The 18,781-nt window shown below is 36.7% G+C and overlaps 3 protein-coding genes across 6 annotated transcripts; 2 read left to right on the top strand and 1 right to left on the bottom strand.

Annotated features, from left to right (window-relative positions):
- Positions 1 to 7,651: 7,651 nt before the first annotated feature.
- LOC122057035 (disease resistance protein RPV1-like) lies at positions 7,652 to 9,530 on the top strand. Its single transcript, XM_042619027.1, has 3 exons — positions 7,652 to 7,794; positions 8,140 to 8,433; positions 8,526 to 9,530. The coding sequence occupies exons 1-3, from the start codon at positions 7,672 to 7,674 to the stop codon at positions 9,246 to 9,248; spliced, it is 1,140 nt and encodes a 379-aa protein (XP_042474961.1). The 5' UTR covers positions 7,652 to 7,671; the 3' UTR covers positions 9,249 to 9,530.
- Positions 9,531 to 9,822: 292 nt separating this feature from the next.
- Positions 9,823 to 15,192, top strand: LOC122058241. Of its 4 annotated transcripts, none has more exons than XM_042620839.1 (3): positions 9,823 to 10,496; positions 10,631 to 11,374; positions 14,713 to 15,192. In XM_042620839.1, exons 1-2 carry the CDS (start codon positions 9,870 to 9,872, stop codon positions 11,369 to 11,371), a joined length of 1,368 nt encoding a protein of 455 aa, XP_042476773.1. In that variant the 5' UTR covers positions 9,823 to 9,869; the 3' UTR covers positions 11,372 to 11,374; positions 14,713 to 15,192. The 4 variants fall into 4 exon arrangements, with proteins under 4 accessions (XP_042476773.1, XP_042476772.1, XP_042476771.1 ...); XM_042620838.1 differs by lacking the exon at positions 14,713 to 15,192 and adding an exon at positions 11,890 to 14,313 and having other exon boundaries at positions 9,824 to 10,496; XM_042620837.1 differs by lacking the exon at positions 14,713 to 15,192 and adding an exon at positions 11,885 to 14,313 and having other exon boundaries at positions 9,825 to 10,496.
- Positions 15,193 to 16,952: 1,760 nt separating this feature from the next.
- Positions 16,953 to 18,663, bottom strand: LOC122057274 (exopolygalacturonase-like). The gene is made up of 3 exons (XM_042619324.1): positions 18,060 to 18,663; positions 17,348 to 17,863; positions 16,953 to 17,245 (listed from the first exon to the last, which is right to left on the bottom strand). The coding sequence occupies exons 1-3, from the start codon at positions 18,585 to 18,587 to the stop codon at positions 17,018 to 17,020; spliced, it is 1,272 nt and encodes a 423-aa protein (XP_042475258.1). The 5' UTR covers positions 18,588 to 18,663; the 3' UTR covers positions 16,953 to 17,017.
- Between the last annotated feature and the right edge of the window lie 118 nt (positions 18,664 to 18,781).

Genomic DNA, 18,781 nt, shown 5'->3' with positions numbered 1-18,781 from the left:
GAAGGAAGAAGAGATTCTGACGATGATGAAGAGGTGGAGGAGTATGAGGAAGAAGACGCTGATGATGATGAGGAGGTAGCAGATACCTTCAGATGGTCAGATGATGATGATGATGATGATGATGATGAAGATGTGGAGGAGAAAGAATATGGTGATGATGATGAAGAGATGGAGGAGGAGGAGGGTGCATTGAGTGCGGTTAGCAACAAGAAGGAAACTTGTCTTGATGATGAGGAGGACAAAAAGGCAGGTGGTTCAGGGGTATGCAATTGCTTTGTGGCAGTGAAAGCTATTTGGAATAGTTTCTGCAACTTCATATAAGGGAAGAGCTTAGTCATGATGCTCAATCTAGGCCTAGGTACCGTTTCTGTGGTAGCTGATTCTTTCCTTGCTGATGGCAATGCCGAAGGTGGGGTTTAAGATCATGCTTTTTCCTATTGAGTAGTTTTCTGCTTTTATTAATGAAATCTTGATCCTTTAAGAGAAAAAAAGAATAGTTTCTGCAACTGTTTCAGTGGAGGTTTTTGTGATAGTAATGGTTATGGTGGTTTTATTCTCCTGGCGAGTATGTTACTGGTGTCTGCCAACCACCAAGCACCCCTGCAGGTTAGTTTGAATCTACAAACATTCTAATCTAACATTTAAAGTAGTTATACCTTAAAACATTTTCATATTCACATATTCTATCAGATTTTATTTTCATGATGGGAAGAATCTACTGTGATATTGTTTTCGTGACTGCTTGTTGGGTTTTAAATTAGTTCCAATCGTTTCCTACTTTTAACTCAATAACTTTCAGAGTTTCTGGTAGAAAATGAACAGATTAATGTTATAGTGGGATTCTGTAGTCAGGTCTCATCTTAGAACATTTAGAGTTTGAAATGCAATCTCGTATTTGTATGTCATAATTTAGTCTGTTCTTGTTTTTTGTTTTATGGTGTAGTATTTCTAGGCTTTGTAATAGGATTCAAACCAAAAGAATTTAAGCTTTGGACAAGAATTTGATTTTGAATGCAACAGTTAATGTGTTTTATTTGTTTTGAGTTCAAACGCCTTGTATTGGGATTAAAGACTGTTTCGATTCTAAGCGAAGCTGCTATGAGGGCTTACAATATAATTCAATATATCAATATCTGTTTATAGATTGAAGTATTCAAGGGTTTATGTTAAGGATATTGTGAACTAGGTTCAATTGTTAGTTGCTTGTGCAATGCTTTATAGGGTCAGAGTGGATGAGCTGCGGCCTTGGTCTGAGCTTCCTATGGACCACCTGGAGCTCATTGTATCCCGTTTATGCGTCAAATAATGCATAAGCAACAAATTCAGCGTGCCCATACTTTTGTGGTTGTCTAATATTCCTCCTTGATCTATCCTTAGCAATGCTATACCGCTCTTCTTCTTAATTCTCTTGAGTATCATTTCCTTCAGTAAAAGTAGGCAGCTGGATTGTAGTTGATGGTGCTTTGTTTGAAAATGAACCACCAATTTCAAACTCCACCTTCTCACTAGATTTTTCTTGGCCTTCATCACAATGAACAGGAGTTTTTTTCCTAGGCTGCAAAATAGCAAGTTCATCAAAAGTAACATCTCTGCTAATAAGAAATTTTGGAGACTTTGGATCAAGACACCACAGCCTGTATCCTTTCACTCTAGATCCATACCCAAGAAAAATACATTTCTTGGCCCTATGTTCTAATTTCCCTTCATTCGCATGTGCATAAGCAGGACATCTAAATACTTTTAAATTAGAGAAGTCTACAGGCTTACCTAACCAAACTTCCTCTGGAGTCTAGCACTCAATAGTTGTTAAAGGAGATCGATTCACTAACAAGGTTGTTGTGTTAACTGCTTCTGCCCAGAACTCGTTGCCCAATCCTATATTTGATAACATACACCTTGCCTTTTCTAACAAGGTTCTATTCATACGCTCTGCCACTCCATTCCGCTGGGGTGTTTTAACAACTGTATGGTGTCTTGCAATACCTTCATTTTTGCAGAACTAACTAAAGTCACCTTCACAGAACTCTAGGCCATTATCGGTTATCAACTTTTTAATTTGTTTCCCGGTCTGCTTCTCAAAAAATTCTTCTATTGTTTGAAAATGACAAATACTTTATTTTTGAGCTTCAAGAAACAGATCCAAACCTTTCTATAGAAGTCATCAATGAAAGTAAGCAAGTACCTTGCACCAACCCCCTTTGAAACAACCCTGGAGGGCCCCCATAGGTCTGAATGAATGTAGTCCAAAGTTCCCTTTGTCCTATGAATAGTAGTACTGGAACTGACTCTCTTTTGCTTCCCAAACACACAATGTTCACAGAACTCCATTGCTTTTGTACTCTGACCACACAACAAATTCCTTTTACTTAATGATGCCATCCCTCTTTCACTCATATGGCCTAACCTCATATGTCACAAATTTGTGACATCTGATTCAGACGTAGATGATGAAGCTGCTGCAATAGACCCAGTGACTGTAGTATCCTGCAATACATACAAACTGCCAACTTTTATTTCTTTCATCAACAAGAGAATACCCTTGCTGATCTTTATGACTCCACCTTCAGTTGTATACTTACATCTATTTTAATCAAGAGTGCCTAAACTAATGAGATTCTTCTTCAAATCAGGGACATGCCTGACATTAGATAAAGTTCTGACAATGCCATCATACATCTTGATATTGACTGTTCTCATTCCAATAGTCTTACAAGAAGCATTATTTCCCATCAACATAACTCCATCGAACTGATTCGTATGTGGAGAACCATTCACAATTGGGACATATATGGTAGGAACAACCAGAGTCAAGAATCCATTCATCCTGTGATCTGACTCTATCATCCGTCACCAAAAGCATATCAAACTCACTCTCATCTTCAGTAATACTAGTTTTTGCAGAATCATCTCTCTTTTGTTGATTTTAGGCACCACCACCTGCTTTCTGCTTATTTAAAAGCTTATAGCATTCAGATTTAATATGCCCATTTTTTCTTACAGTAATTGCAGGTCAAATTTTTGTGCTTAGATTTTGATCTAGTCTTCTTTTTGTCATCATTTGAACCTCTTTCATTTGTTCTTCCTCTAGCTACTAAACCAACACCATCAGATTTATTGGTAGACGTCAACTCTTCATCAATCTTCTGCTTACTTTGCAGATTCGTTTTGAAATCCTCAACAGATATTGTCTCTCTACCATAAATCATGATATCCTTAAAAATGCTTTAAGATGGAGGCAGATAATATAACAGTAATAGGGCTAAATCTTCATCATCTATTTTAATATCTATAATTTTCAAATCAATAAAAATAGAATTAAACTCAGATATGTGGGATTTAATAGAAGTACCTTCACCCATATGAAGGGTATATAGTTGTTGCTTCAATCTCAACCTACTGGTGAGAGATTTAGTGAGGTAGAGATTTCTAACTTCACCCATAACTCTGCAGCCATTTTCTCTAAGAGAACTTCCTGTAGAACATTATTCAAAAGACACAACTGAATAGCTGAAAGGGCTTTATCATCCAAATCGTTTCAATCATCATCGAACATAGTTGCAGGCTTCTTCATCTTCCCAAATAGGGTTTTTTTTCAAACCATGCTATGTAAGAACAATAATCATTCGAACCTGCCATAGACGAAAACTGATGTTGCCGTCAAACCTATCAATATCGTATTTCATTGAAGAAGACATGGATCGAAATAACCCAAAGCTCTGATATCAGTTTGTTAGACCAAGCACTAAGAAAGTACAAAAATAAATAGATAATAGATTCGTACAACACAGATTTAATGAGGCTCACACACCAGGGTGGTGTGCTAAGTCCTCGGGCGAAGAAGAAGATGTTTCACTATGTAGAAGAGAGATTGCACCCAAGCAACGGTGAGAAAACTTGCCCTGAAACCTTAGCTAGAAAAAACCCCCAAAATACAATGACTTTTCTTAACATGACAACAGTACATTATATACTCCAAGACAACACTAAGAAAGTACATTATCTGATCGAACTATACTGCGGGGGCGTTCGGGCTTGGGCCTATCGGCCCAACCCCTCTATTTCCATCATAGATCTCAAAAAACTTCTCATTCTAGTCGCCACCAAAATAGATAGATCCTTTTAGGATCTTTAGAATCATTTGAAGGAGAAATATAAGAAATTATCTTCGTCTCCTCATATCTACCATTTGTGTGACACTTATTACCTTATAGTCTTATACCACCATTGAAGAAGCTTGAAGTGTAGCAAGTAAGAAGACATAGGACCGATGAGCAGTCGTAATGTTGGACAACCGACGTTATCAAGTTGAACACCTAATTTTCTTTGTGTCCTTATATAGTTTGTTTGTTTGTATTGCATTCAATGAATACATCATTTAAGGATCCCCAACAGAAACAAATAACAATCTCATATTCGCATTGCCATCAGCAAATAACAATCTAAAAACCTAGCACCTCCTCCCATATTCGACATTGCCAACAGCAGGAGAAAGAACTAGGGAGCAAAAGAGCTAAAATAGGATAAAACTAGTGAAATCTGAACCTTGGTCTGCCCAAATCATCATCCAAAAAGTACTGAAGCACACTGAAGGCCACTCCGTACTTCTGATACAGAATTCCTCCTTCATTGTTACTTTTGCTAGATAATAAGATATATATGAGGTTAGCCTTCCTATAGTAATGAATAATTTTCCAGCAAATACCACCCAGGTAGGAAAGAAGACTTGCCCACCTTTGCTATACAAACCAAGGCACCACTCCTTTTTGTATCATATACAATACTCAAACTGAATCACACAATCCACAAGTGGGAACACTGCAATTCTCTCGCCCTTTCTATTCCTTCAACCAACATTAAGAACTCTGCCTGAAAATTTGTAGCATTCTCCAAAAAAGATCTAAAAAAGAAATTACATGGGCTTTATTATCTCTGATCACACTTCCTGCACCCGCCTTTCCTAGATTCCACAAATAGCAACCATCACAATTTAACTTCCACCACCCAACTTGAGGCGGAAACTAAAAAACTTCCACAAAATCATGAGCTTTATTCCTTGGAATCGCAATATTCAGCTTGCAAAAGCACTGATAGTGCTCTATTGAATTTATCCAACCTCTACAACCTGGGGCTAACATTTTTTGTTCTTCTATGACATTCAGAAAAACCTGTTTATAGGATCAGCCTTCTCCTTTGAATCTTCTAAAGTTCCTCTCCATCCATATAAAATATGGAATCAGAACGAAACAAGCCATCCACAACTCACTAAGCCAATACCTCGGGACTTTTGAGTCCACCAATTGATGTGATCTGTTAAAGAACCAACCTGCAAGGACAAATTCACACTAAAAAAACCATAAAAGCATTTCAGATAAAAGAGGCGCCCTCACACTCAAAAAAGAGGTGGTGGATCGACTCCTCCGCCCTCCTACAAACCTCACACCTTGAAGGCAGGAAAACCCATTTCCTTTTCACCTTATCATCATAAAGCAATTTTCCATGAAGCATCTTCCACCTAAAAATAAACTTGCAAGGCTTCAGGTATGAACATAGTTAGCAAATTCGGATTCGGGAATTATTCAGGCGGAGAATTATTCGGAATAATTCGGTTGATTAATTTAAGGATTCGGTAAAAAAAGCGGTCAAAAAGCTTATTGGGTTTTTTTTATTATTATTTTTTTTTTTTTTTTTTTTTTTTTTTTTTTTTTTTTTTTTTTTTTTTTTGTTTTTTTTTTTAAATACTTTTTTAAATACTTTTTAAGTGGACCGAATAATTCGGTTTAATTCGGATTCTGTCTGAATTATTCGCGTTTTATATTCACTTTTGAAAAAATCGTGAATTTTACCGAATTTTATTTTTAATTCGGATTCGGTCAGAATTTTGGATAAAATTCGGAAAAATTCGGTTCAGCCGAATAATTCGCGAATTATTCGGCCGAATTGATAACACTGGGTATGAACCCCACACCACCTTAGCACAACTAACCTTTGGGCTAAGCCTTGTTTTAATATTTAAGATTGCATGAATAAGGGATATCAAATTTTCTTGGGAAGGAACTTGAGATACCCAAATACCGTATATCGTCAAGCTAAATCATGGGCTTTTTATGGGTTTTTATTTTTTTTAATTTGCCAAAAATGATTAACTTGATAGGAACGATAATTATTGTGAACTATACCAACTAGCAGTAGAACCAAAGTTTTAAAAAAGAGAGGACCACACCTAGGTTATAAAAATTAAAAGTTAATATAGATTCTCACAATGAAGAGAAATTTTGTGATTTCTATTTCAATGTTAAACTACAGTACTAGGCCCACCATGAAATCCAGATACTCACAAACTAGAATTAATTATACTTTGGCATGCATTATTCTGATGATATGTTTTGCTATTTGTGAGAGAAATTTAAAAATTAAAAAACGCTAGCCCACCATTCCCTCGACTCTCTGTACACAAGGTTGGATTTTTCAATTTCTTCCCATACTTAATCCTCATTAATAGTGCTTTTCATTTATAATTTTTTTTCCATATCTAATCAAAAAATTGAGTAATCTCTTGTTTTTTATTTATTTATTTATTTTTACTAGAGATTTAAATATAGTTATTGCCATTACTCACCTTTATTGCAGGGATCAGTCAAATGTAGTCGAGTTAGTTGTTCAAAGTGTTTTGAGAGAACCAAGTAGCTCCCCCTTGGGTAAATGTAAACACTCTGTTGGAATAGATTCCCACATAAATGAACTACTTTCTTTATTAAACATTGATTCCAGTGGTATACGTTTTGTGGCAATATGTGGCATGGGTGGCCTCGGAAAGACAACTATTGCAAAGGCCATCTATAATTGCATCTTTAGAAGCTTTAATGGGAGTAGCTTTCTCACAGATGTGAGAGAAGAAGCATTACAAGTAGATAAGGGTTTAGTTTCCTTGCAAAATCGACTTCTTAAAGATATCTTGAAAAGGGACCACAATGTGAGAATTGTTTCACAAGGATCAGAATTGATAAAAAGACTACTTCATGGAAAAAAAGTTCTTCTTATTCTTGCTGATGTGGATGATCATGTACATCTTGATGTATTGGCTGGTTGAATCAATTGGTTTGGTGAAGGAAGCAGGGTCATCATAACAACTAGAGATGACCAAAGTTTGAATGCTCATAAAGTAGATGAAGATATTCAAATCTACAAGCTTAATGGACTGAATTTTGAGAATTCTCTTCAACTCTTAAGTTTGTATGCCTTTTCAAAAAATGAACTTCCAGAAAAGTATAAACAACTTTCGTATAAAATTGTGCAATATGCTGAAGGGTTACCCCTAACTCTAGAGGTGTTGGGTTCTTTTTTAGTTGGCAAAGAGAAAGAAGAATGGGAAGATACAATGGAAGGATTGAAAGATATCTATGATAACAAGGTCTCTGGAATGTCAATAACAAGCTACGATGAAAAGGTCTTTGCAAAGTTGATGATAAGTTACAATAAATTGAGTGATCATAGGAAAATTATATTTCTTGATATTGCACGCCATTTCATTGGATGTGGAGCAGAAGAAGCAATTTCCATATGGGAAGCTTGTGAGTTGCGTCCCAAATTAGTCATAAAAGAACTAACTCAAAAACATCTCCTGAAGATTGATTCTGATGGGGCATCCAGATTGATTCTGATGGGGCATTGAGGATGCATGATCAACTTCAATTTATGGGAAGGAGAATCATTTCGAAAGACAGCCATGGGGACCCTGCTAAACGTAGTAGATTGTGGTCTCATGACGAGATCTTAAAAGTATTACAACATGGCACGGTAAGAGACATCTTTTTTTGTTCACCTTTTATTATAAATAATCACAAAATTCCTAACATGCGTTGTCACTCTCTGTGATGGACAAAAACATACAGCCATCATAAAGAAGGGTCTGGGTGCATTATGCGGCAGTGCAAAGGTGGGGACCAAGTCTAATCTACCCCCTCCCAAAACCATATGGAACTAGGGCTAGTACTGGGGGTATTTTTGTCATGATATATTACTATTAACTACAAGAGAATGAACCAAGTACAATAAATACAAAGAGCTCTACATCCTTATTTTATTTTTTGGATGTGTGTGTATCAATTTTTCCTTATTTGGAATATTATTTTTATGGTGTAGGGAATGCAAATCGTTGAAGGTATCCTCTTTTCATCTGATATGTGCATAGATGATTTAAGCTTTGAAGACTTTGCGAAGATGCCCAATTTAAGATTTATCGATGGTTTATCTGGGGGTAAAATTTTCAATGGAGATTTTCCGCATCTTCTTTCTCGATTAAGATGGTTCCGTTGGAGACGATTCCCTTTAAAAATTCTACCAATCAATTTTTATCATGAGGAACTAGTTCATCTTGACTTATCAAGTAGTGTCATCAGCGTTGCTTGGAGTGATAAACCTCAAAATAAAAATAAGGTATACTACAATATAATATTTTTTTTTTCACTTGTTTTATTATCAAATTTTAAATGGAGAGTTATATTTTATATCATTTATTTCTTTGACAGAGGTTTCAAAAATTGAAGGTTCTTATTCTTAGTAGTTGTCTAGATCTCTCTGGCTCTATCGACTTCTTCTCATGGTTTCCGTGCTTACAAAGATTGGATCTCTCGAACTGCATGTCTCTTGTGGAGCTCCCAGATAGTATTTGTGAGATAACTTCTCTCAAAAGTCTTATTCTCAATAATTGTGAGTCGATCAACAAGTTGCCTATGTCTATAGGTAATCTAAAACATTTGGTTGAGCTTTCAGTAAGTGAGACAAAAATAGAAGAATTGCCTGATGGTGTAGGCCATTTACAGAAGCTTGAGAAACTAGATGTTTCATGTTGCCGAAAACTGGTAAGGCTACCAACATCAATGGGTAGAATGGGGAGTTTGCTTCATTTTAACCTAGAATATACTATGATAGAAAAATTACCAGATGATTTTTCAAAGCTCTTGAGCTTAGAGGTGTTAAGAATGGGCATGGTGGAGCTAGATGATCAGATAGACTACAAGAGGCTTCAACCACTCCTAATCAGCATGAGTGCTTTTTCTCGTCTTCAGGAGCTATATTTGAAAGGCTACATGAACCTTGAATCTCTCCCAGAGCTTCCGCCAACTTTAATTCGTCTGAAAGTTGAGAAGTGTATTTCGTTGCAAATAATTTCAGATCTATCACACTTGGAAATGTTGGAGAAATTATCACTTTATGATGCGAAATCATTGGTAAGATTACCGGATTTGTAAAGCCTGGAAAGATTGAGTTCATTACACATCAGTGGTTGTGAAAATCTAGAGAAAATTCAAAGCCTCCAAGGAACAGAATCCTTGGAAATTTTGAGAGTGAAGGATTGCCACAGATTAAAAGAGTTAATGAATTTGTCTAAGCTGAAAGGATTGGTTGAATTAGACATCAGTTGTGAAAATCTAGAGAATATTGAGGGCCTCCAAGGAACAGAATCTTTGGAAGTGTTGACAGTGCAGAGTTGCCACAAATTAACAGAATTACCAGATTTGTCAAACCTGAAAAGATTGGAGCATATTGAAATTAGCAATTGTGAAAATGTAGAGGGCATTCATTGCATTGAAGGAATGGAATCTTTGGAAATGTTGATAGTGCAGAGTTGCCACAAATTAACAGAATTACCAGATTTGTCAAACCTGAAAAGATTGAAGCATATTCAAATTGGAGATTGTGAAAATGTTGAGGGCATTCATTTCAATGAAGGAATGGAATCCTTGGAAGAGTTGATAGTGCAAAATTGCCACAAAGTAACAGAATTACCAGATTTGTCAAACCTGAAAAGATTGAAGTATATTAAAATTGGAGATTGTGTAAATGTAGAGGGCATTCATTGCATTGAAGGAATGGAATCCTTGGAAGTGTTGATAGTGCAGAGTTGCCACAAAGTAACAGAATTACCAGATTTGTCAAACCTGAAAATATTGATGGAATTAAAAATTGAAGATTGTGCAAATCTGGGGGAAATTCACAGCATCAAAGGCTCAGAATCCTTGGAAGTATTGAGAGTGAAAGGTTGCCACAAATTAACAGAATTACCAGATTTGTCAAACCTGAAACGATTGATGGAATTAAATATTGGAGATTGTGCAAATCTAGAGGAAATTCACAGCATCAAAGGATCAGAATCCTTGGAAGTATTGAGAGTGAAAGGTTGCCACAAATTAACAGAGTTACCCGATATGTCAAACTTGAAAAGATTGATGGAATTAAATATTGGAGATTGTGCAAATCTAGAGGAAATTCACAGCATCAAAGGATCAGAATCCTTGAAAGAATTGACAGTGAAAGGTTGCCATAAATTAAGAGAGTTACCTGATATGTCAAACCTGAAAGGGTTGGTAAGCTTATACATTATAAATTGTGTAAATCTACAGAAAATTCACCGCTTCGAAGGAGCAGAATCTTTGCAATATTTGGGAGTGCTGGATTGCTACAAATTAACAGAGACAACGAGAAAGATACTTGGACAAGTACTTTTATCTCTCTCTCTAACTTCAATTTGAAATGGAGTTTTCTATGTTCCACCAAAAAAAGAGCTTTCTATGTAGCAACACTGTAAAGAGTTGACATGGGACTTTTTGCCTTCCCTCTTTTATATATGCAGGGAAGACTACTAGTTGATAATGTTGGCAAAGGTTTTGGTCAGGGAACTAACTCAATTGGTACTGATGATCATCATGTGTATCCAGGCTCACCATTTCTCTGTATTGTTTTGGCATTCACATCTGGGTCTGGGGACCGATCTGAGCGAGTGAAATTTGTGGTTGGTGAGCTAGTAACCATCACTCTTCAGATCTCCGCTTTTATTTGTTGGGGAGAAAAAGATACCATGTTTGTGTATTCGATTAGAATTGAGGACATTGAATTCACTGAACGAGACATAATCTACATCCACCATTTCAAAGTGCTTGATTGGTTTCCGCTGGAAAGCAAACCTGCTATTAAGGAATTTAGAGGAGACACACTAAAAATATTCAGGCAGTCAGATTCTCACCACTACAGTTATGATCAGATCAACGTATGTGTGAAACACTGGAAAGTGTTGTTCGAAGACATTGAATCAGAGCAGCAAATGCCTAACCAACAATCCAGTGCTATGTTGGTAGCAGATTTCTTCAGATGGGATGAAGAGGAAGGTGCTGACAAAGAGGTGGAGGAGGAGCAAGATGCTAACAATGATGATGAACAGGTGGAAGACAAAGAAGATGCTGATAATGATGAAGAGGACAAGAAGGCAGGTGGTTCAGGTGTATGCAATTGTTTTGTCGCAGTGAAAGCTGTTTGGGATGGTTTCTGCAACTGTTTCAGTAGAGGGTTTTGGAGATATGTTACTGGTGCCAGCTGAACAGTAAGTTCTTTCTACTGTGATATTCTTTTCCTGACAGCTTCTTGTGTTTTAAATTAGTTCCAGTCATTTGCTACTTTTTAACTCAATAAGTTTCAGAGTTTCTGATAGAAAATTTCCAGTTTAATGTTTTTGATGGGCTTCTGTAGTAAGGTCTTATCTTAGAACATTTAGAGTTCAAAATGCAATTTGTATGTATAATTTAGATTGTTCCTCTGTTTGCTTAATGGTGTAGATTTATGGGCTTTTTAATAGGATTCAAACCTAAAGGATTTAGGGTTTGGAGAAGAATTTGATTTTGAATGCAACAGTTTGGATTTTGATTGTTTTGAGTTCAAAGGCATATATTGTATTGGGATTAAACACTGTTTTGTTCTAAGCAAAGCTACTATGAGGGCTTAAACTATTTTTCAATATATCAATATCGGGTTACAGATTGAATTATTCAAAGGGCTATGTTGAGGATAATGTGAACTAAGTTCAATTGTTTTTGTTCATGCAATGCTGTATAAGGTCAGAGTGGATGAACCATGGCCTTGGTCTAAGATTCCTACAGTACTCCTGGAGTTCATTGTGTCCTATCTGTGACTCGAAGATTGCGTCCGCTTGTCCTGTATTTGTAAGGAATGGGGAAATGTTTCCTATTCACTCCGGGTAGTAAACCAATCTCCATGGCTTTTGTTCTCCACAGCTGAAGATGATATAATCAAGTTCGTTGACCCTTCACAGGGCAAGTTCTATTTTGATGAAACCCCAAAGCTAAAGGGCACAGTTATCCAATACAGCAAGGATGGATGGGTGCTGTTCTCTCAAAATGAAGATAGTATTTTCTTAATCCATTTCTTTAGCTAGTCAATAATTGATCTTCCCTGTTACAGTATTTTTCCATTTTCTTCTGTGAATTGCTTTTATTGGTGTGTGTATCTTTTCCCGATACAAAATGGACTTGACAAAGATGGAATGATTGAAATGGAAAGCTCATCTCATTCAGTTATCATGTTTTACCTGGCATTTTGTGACAGAAAATCCAGGAAGAATGGAGCCAGGTGTATAAATACCTGTAAAGTTAATGTCTTTTTTAGAATTATCTGCTGGATCCTTTTCAAATACTCAAAAACAGAGTCAGTTTTAAGCATTAATGAATTATACAACTATGTAGGCCTTTTACCGCAGAAAAAATTGCAATTATAGGCCTCCTTTGTTGTAGTATGCTTACTCTTCCTCTTTATCTTCTTGCCTTGCTGTGTATGAGATTTGCATAAGACTCAAACAGGTAGATCCTATAAGAAAAGAAGTGATTGCATAGTTTCTATTTTTAGAATGCCATACAAATTCCAAGGGATACAGTGAGGTGAAACTGTAAATCATATGCTCCAGAACTATCCTCATAGAATTAACAAAGATTCAGCGACTTAAGTCCTAGGTTGTTAGCTTTCCAGGAGTGTGCTTTATCAATGTTGCTTCAAGTACTTTGCATATTCTATGTAGTGTTTTGTTTTTATTGTATTAAACATTGTTTAGAACTGGCAGCAATGAAATAATTTCCCAACATCAGCTAATTCTCTGATATGGAATTGATGATACTGAGACCCATATATCCTCTTGGATGAATTATAATTTTGAAGCCTACATGTTAAAAGGGTACACAATCCTTGTAGCTTGGCTTACATGGTTTCTGCTGTGTCTTCAAATGGCAAATTACCAATTGGTTTCTCTATTGCCATTAAGCTTCTAAGAGATTAAGAGATGAAAGCCCAACTCCTCTGTAGGTTCTCCGTCGTTTTCTTGAGATGAAACTTGCATTTATAGACATGTCAGACTGAAAATTACAAGAGGTGTCAAGATTCAATATTGCTCCAATCTCATAGTTTGAGATATGACAGCATTGGCATAGATTCTGCATTCTTCTATCTTCATCTTCTACCTTGTAACTACTAATTCTATTATGCTGTTGTGTAAGAACTAGGTTGCTACCAAAGGATAATTCTAATTTGTGCTAAATAATTGTCTAGGAAGAACAACAAAGTGGAATTCCTAGTTTTTTTCTTTTTCGAAATATCTTGCCATGTCTCTCAAGTTTGGGTAAATTAGTGCTTCTAAGGTGATATAAATAATCCTGTCTTTCAACTCTCATTTCATGACAGATCCTAGATTTGTTGAGCGACATTGATTTTTAATTTGCATACGCAGAACAATATTCATTACTAGATGAAACACAATGAAGCTCAAAACTCATTGAGTTATTATTCCACCTTTGGTATGACCATCAGCAGAAAATAACCTAATCGCAAAAGAAAATTACATAAACTGGTATCTTGGTGTTTTTTGGAAATCCCAACTCACATCTGAAAGGACAAAAGAGGGGATACTATGCCAAGTCATGGACGATTCTGCGGTCGCCCCATGCTTCGCGAATTTGTTAGCAACTGTATTGACTTCTCTGTAGCAGTGAAAGATAGTCCAAGAGAAGCAGTCTAGGTATTTCTTATGAAAAATCCATCTCTGTTCAAAGCTCCAAGGGATTTGACTATTTCTATTGCAAGTAACCACTACGTTAGAATCACATTCAATCCATAGTCTAATAATGGTCTCCGGATATTCCATATATTGATAACAATTACTCAAATTCTATACACAACAAACATCATCCCAATGACAGATTCTTACTAGTTGTTTTGGTATAGACATGTCCTTGAAGATGATCAACTACAGTCTTGTCAGGATGGAAAACCTTGATTGGGTCATCATGTGTAATGGTGATGACACCATGGCTCTAACTGCTTAAAGCTCCAAGAACAACAGCATATTCATGTTTTACAGCATTGAGTTGGAACATATTGGAAGTGAATGAGACATTGGTGATGAAGTTGTTGTTGGTGTACGATGTCTTGTATTTTGTCACAGTTTAATCCAGGGAGTACTGGTACAATGCCTTGACAGGCAGGACGACATTCCCGCAAGCCGATTAGCTGGTTGTGGGGGTTGCAAGGGGGGCAGGAGGCCCCCTGCAAAGCAAGGGGTGTAGGGGGGCGCAAAGCGGGCGGCCCCCGCTCAAATTTTTTATTTGAGGGTAATTGTGTACTTTCTGGATTAGGGTTTTTCGCTATATATTTGTAGCGAGAGTTTCTTTTTCTGTAATGCAAGCAATACTGAGAGGTGTGAGGGACGAGAGTTGTAGCCCTATTCTCCATTGATAGTGAAGCAGGATCTCATCTCACCGGGGACGTAGGCAATCTTGCCAAACCTCGTAAATCTGTGTGTGCATTGCTTGTTCTTATTTTTTCCATTATCTTCGGCATCATTTTAGGGTTGCATTTCTACAGTTGTTATTGGGGTTCCAGGTTACAATGCAACAAGGAGGCCATGGTTCCCTCCAAGACATAGGATGTCAGTGGCTTGAGGATGTGTTGAAGGAAGATTGAATCCATATGGTGCAAAATCTATGCAAGCCATATTATGTTTCACAGAGGCGAACCCAATAGCTGACTTCCTCGCCAAGGAAGCTGCAAAATCAGGTTTGTTAGGATACAATTTAGCTCTACCAGCTCACATAAGAAAAGAGATTGCCCATGATGTGGCATCAAGACCAAGATATCGATTCTATCAAGAGAATCTTTGTTCGCTGCTGATGGCAATGCCGTAGGTGGAGTTCATTTATCCTGATTAATTTTATTTTTTGAGAGTTTGTGAATTCCTTGCAGATGGCAATGCCACAGGTGAGGAATATTGCATTTCTTTGATTTTGTCTTGATGTACTTCTCTTTCTTTTTTAATTAAGTTTATGAATTTCTATCAAAAAAAAGGAAAAAAGAATGTGACCATGATTTTTCCCTTTTTTTTCTTTTATGATCCGAATTCCCCTTATTTACTTTCAGGGTAAATTGGTTCTCTTGTTTACAGAAATTTGTTGGCAAAATATATAAATAGCCATTTGTGTGTGCTTAAAGAAATCCCTTGATTATTAAGGGTACACCACCATTTTCCTTGGTAAGGAAGTGAAGACATACCAAAAATCCATGGATTTAGAGTAATTCTAGACCATCACAACTAGATAGGAAGCAGTATGTTGGATTATCTTCTTAGAGAATATGACTGATGAATTATGTGCCTTACATTGGTAGAAATCCATGGGAGATTAAAGTAGTATATAGGCACAAACAAATTGGTATAGTACCAGGAACCAAAAATATTTTTGACATGTGGCATTATAGGATAGTGCCTAAAGTTTTTGTTATCATACTATCCACCATAATTTGATTTTCAATCCACTCCGATTTGGCCGAGTACCAAAATACTTTGAAGATTGTTGAAAATTTTTCTTACATGTTTAAAGAGAACGGACCATTGGATTAAACAATTACATTTATATCTTAGTTATGTGAAGATTTTGGAAAAATGGGACTCGCTAATTGACTTTTGAAATTATTTTTTAGTTATTTCTATGACCATCGTGTGCTCATTCTTTGTCAGATTGTAAGTATTTAAATAAGGGATTTTTTCATTGACGCCACTCAATATGTAAATTAATTTCATTGGAAAAATTATGTGTAATTCTGAATCTTTCTAGTCTGTTTCATTTGGTATGAGATTTTCTCTGTACATAGTTAAACTAGATATGTTCTTTGAAATTGAGAATTAACAGATGCAACTATATCGGTTTTGGTTCATGCAACCGTGCCTACGAGGTGATGACTGCTTTATCACATTATATTAGTACGTGTTCCAAATTGTAATGTTCCACATAACCAATCCAAGAGTTGGGAATGATTAGGTATTTTCATGTTATGAAGAAAAACAAAGTACCTACATGAAATCAGCTACGGGATTATTCTTGCATGAACCAACTTGCTAGTTTTTCCACATCATAGTTTGTGTCTAACTTGGGCCCTTTGAATGAAAAATTAAAAAAAGGAGTATATATGTGTGATCATCAACTTAAAAGTTGGACCAAAGTCAGACACTTATTATTGTGGTGAGTAATTTTATTTGTGCATCATTCAAAATAAACCTTTCAAAATTTCTCAAAAAAAAAAAAATCCCGTTGTTTGGTCAGGCATGATTTTGCGTCAAAAAATTTCTCTGCTATTTGTGTAGGCCTATCAAGATAACTGTCGGGCCCGAGTCAACCCTGAAAGATTCTTACCAACTGTGGAACTTATTGTTCAATTCACTCCACCAAGTTCATATAGTTCAGTATCATCTGAACAATCGGTAAGTATGGATCCAGTTATTGGAAGTCAACTAGATACCCAAAAGAAACAAAGAATAGATATGATGCAATTAGAGCTGGAAGAATCACATCATTTATTCAACTAGTTCACCAGTTCAAAGTGGCCTCAGCAACGGATTGAACCTATTTCTACTCTAGGAGAACTGGAACGAACCAAGATGGGGTCCAATGCACCTTGCACATTAGATGTTGTAGAAAATCTTTACAACAATCAACTTGATTTTCTTTGCTGCAATGGAAAAATTGTTTTGACAACCTATGAACTTTATCAATCGACCAAAAAATTATTCATTTTATATATTTAATCAAATTTAAAATTATTTATCACTTAATAGTGGATCTTAACATGAAAGGATATCTACATGTTTTCTATGAAACATGCTTAGTGAACCTTTTCTGGTATTATCTGATAGAATTTAGACACAGGTAGGTGGGAACTGCAAACCGGAAAGAATGGGATTCACGTTAGAACATGTGGATTGAGCTGCTCCTTCAGTTCCAATGTACTTCAAGTTGATGTGTCCAATCTCCAAGTTCTTACATGGTGCTCCTCTGCTACATGCTATTATGACTGCAAGCTGCGTGGATGACGTCCCTCTGATCTTGTTGAACTTGATGTTGCTCAGCTTAACAAGTGATGGATCCTACAAAACATCAAGTTGATAGGTTTTTATGTTTCTTCATAAAATTAAGTAGCTAGCTAGGCTTCAAGATAGATAAAGCTTATCATAATATTATTCACTTACATCCTTATCACATTTAAAATGTGGGCAATACTCTTGATCCAAGATGACTGGATTGGAGACATTCTTCATGATAATGTCCTCAAAAATGATATCGGATGCGAAACCAACGGGTGAAGAAGGCCATGTCTTGATCCTTACACCATTTTGGGTATTGATGAAGGTGCAGTTCCTTACTGAGATTCCAGATACATCTTCTTCATCTTTATACTTACCTAAGCTGCCCACACTAATGCCATGTCCTGGTCCACATACCACTTTGGTGACAGTTAGGTTGCGGGTACCAGGACCAACGGAGATGCAATCATCACCGGTGGCAATCACTGTGTCGGTAATATTGATCCTTTCTGAGATTCCCATGTGGATACCATCAGTGTTGGGACTATCCCCAGGTGCCGATATGTTAACATGTTGAACGGTCATGCCCTTGCATTCCAAGAAGTTCATGTGGAAGTTTTTGCTGTTCAGCGAGGTTATGTCTTGGATCAAAGTATTGTTCAGGAAGTTGAATCTTAAACTCTGCAGTGAGGCCACAGAACCAACTTAATTAATAGGATGAAAGTAATAATCCCACATTGGATGTGAGTAAGTCGATGCGAAAAAATTGGGTATCCTCTCCTTAATTCCAAGCTAGTTTTTAAGGACGAGTTCTACCCAAATCTCCAACGCATGACTTAAAAATTAAAGCTTTAGGAAGGGAAAAAAAAATGCTTACAATGGGAAGCATTTTGCAATGAGGATTTTGGGCGCAGTTGTTGATCTTCCAAGCTTTCTGTCCTTGGCCATCAATTGTTCCTTTTCCAAAGAGCGTCAAGCCATTGATGTACTGGAAAACAATCCAACCATCGGTCTTGAAATTGGCTGGATTGGATGGAGCCTGCACAAACCCATCAACCTGAAACCCAATTGAAGGACTCTTGCATGGTCCTTTTAAGATTACAGGACCCAAGCGATATTTCCCCTCTGGAATGAGAACCGTACTTGGTTCAAGTGATTCACAGGCCTTAGTCCATGCAGATAACAGAGGTTTAGTGATACCTGTCTTGCCATTAGCCTTCGCACCAAAGTTTTTGACATTGAAAATGTGGGCTTCTGCAACTCTGCTTGCAAGAACAATGCACATAAAAAAGCACCATTGCTTCCATTCCAAATCCATCTTTTTTCCTTGTTCTTTTTTTACTTGTTCCTCTTTTTTTGCCTCATGCTCTTCTTCCGTTTTGGAGCTTCTTTGATATGGTGGCATATATATAGTGAGAGCGTTGTGAAGGAGGTTACAGTTCTGTGTTTGGGGTTGTATTGAATGAGATGACAAAAAGGGTTAAAAGAGTTGGTTGATAAGTTGGTTACACAAAACCTTTCTATTATTGTTAGTTTGTTCTTCACTTCCAACAACTAAGTAATGGAGCTAGAAGTTCGTTAAGGTTGTGATTTTAATTA

This window comes from Macadamia integrifolia, chromosome 12, assembly GCF_013358625.1.
Source record: "Macadamia integrifolia cultivar HAES 741 chromosome 12, SCU_Mint_v3, whole genome shotgun sequence".
Classification (NCBI taxonomy): Eukaryota; Viridiplantae; Streptophyta; class Magnoliopsida; order Proteales; family Proteaceae; genus Macadamia; species Macadamia integrifolia.
The sequence above is the reverse complement of the archived record's forward strand: the minus strand, read 5'-3'. Positions and strand labels throughout refer to the sequence as shown.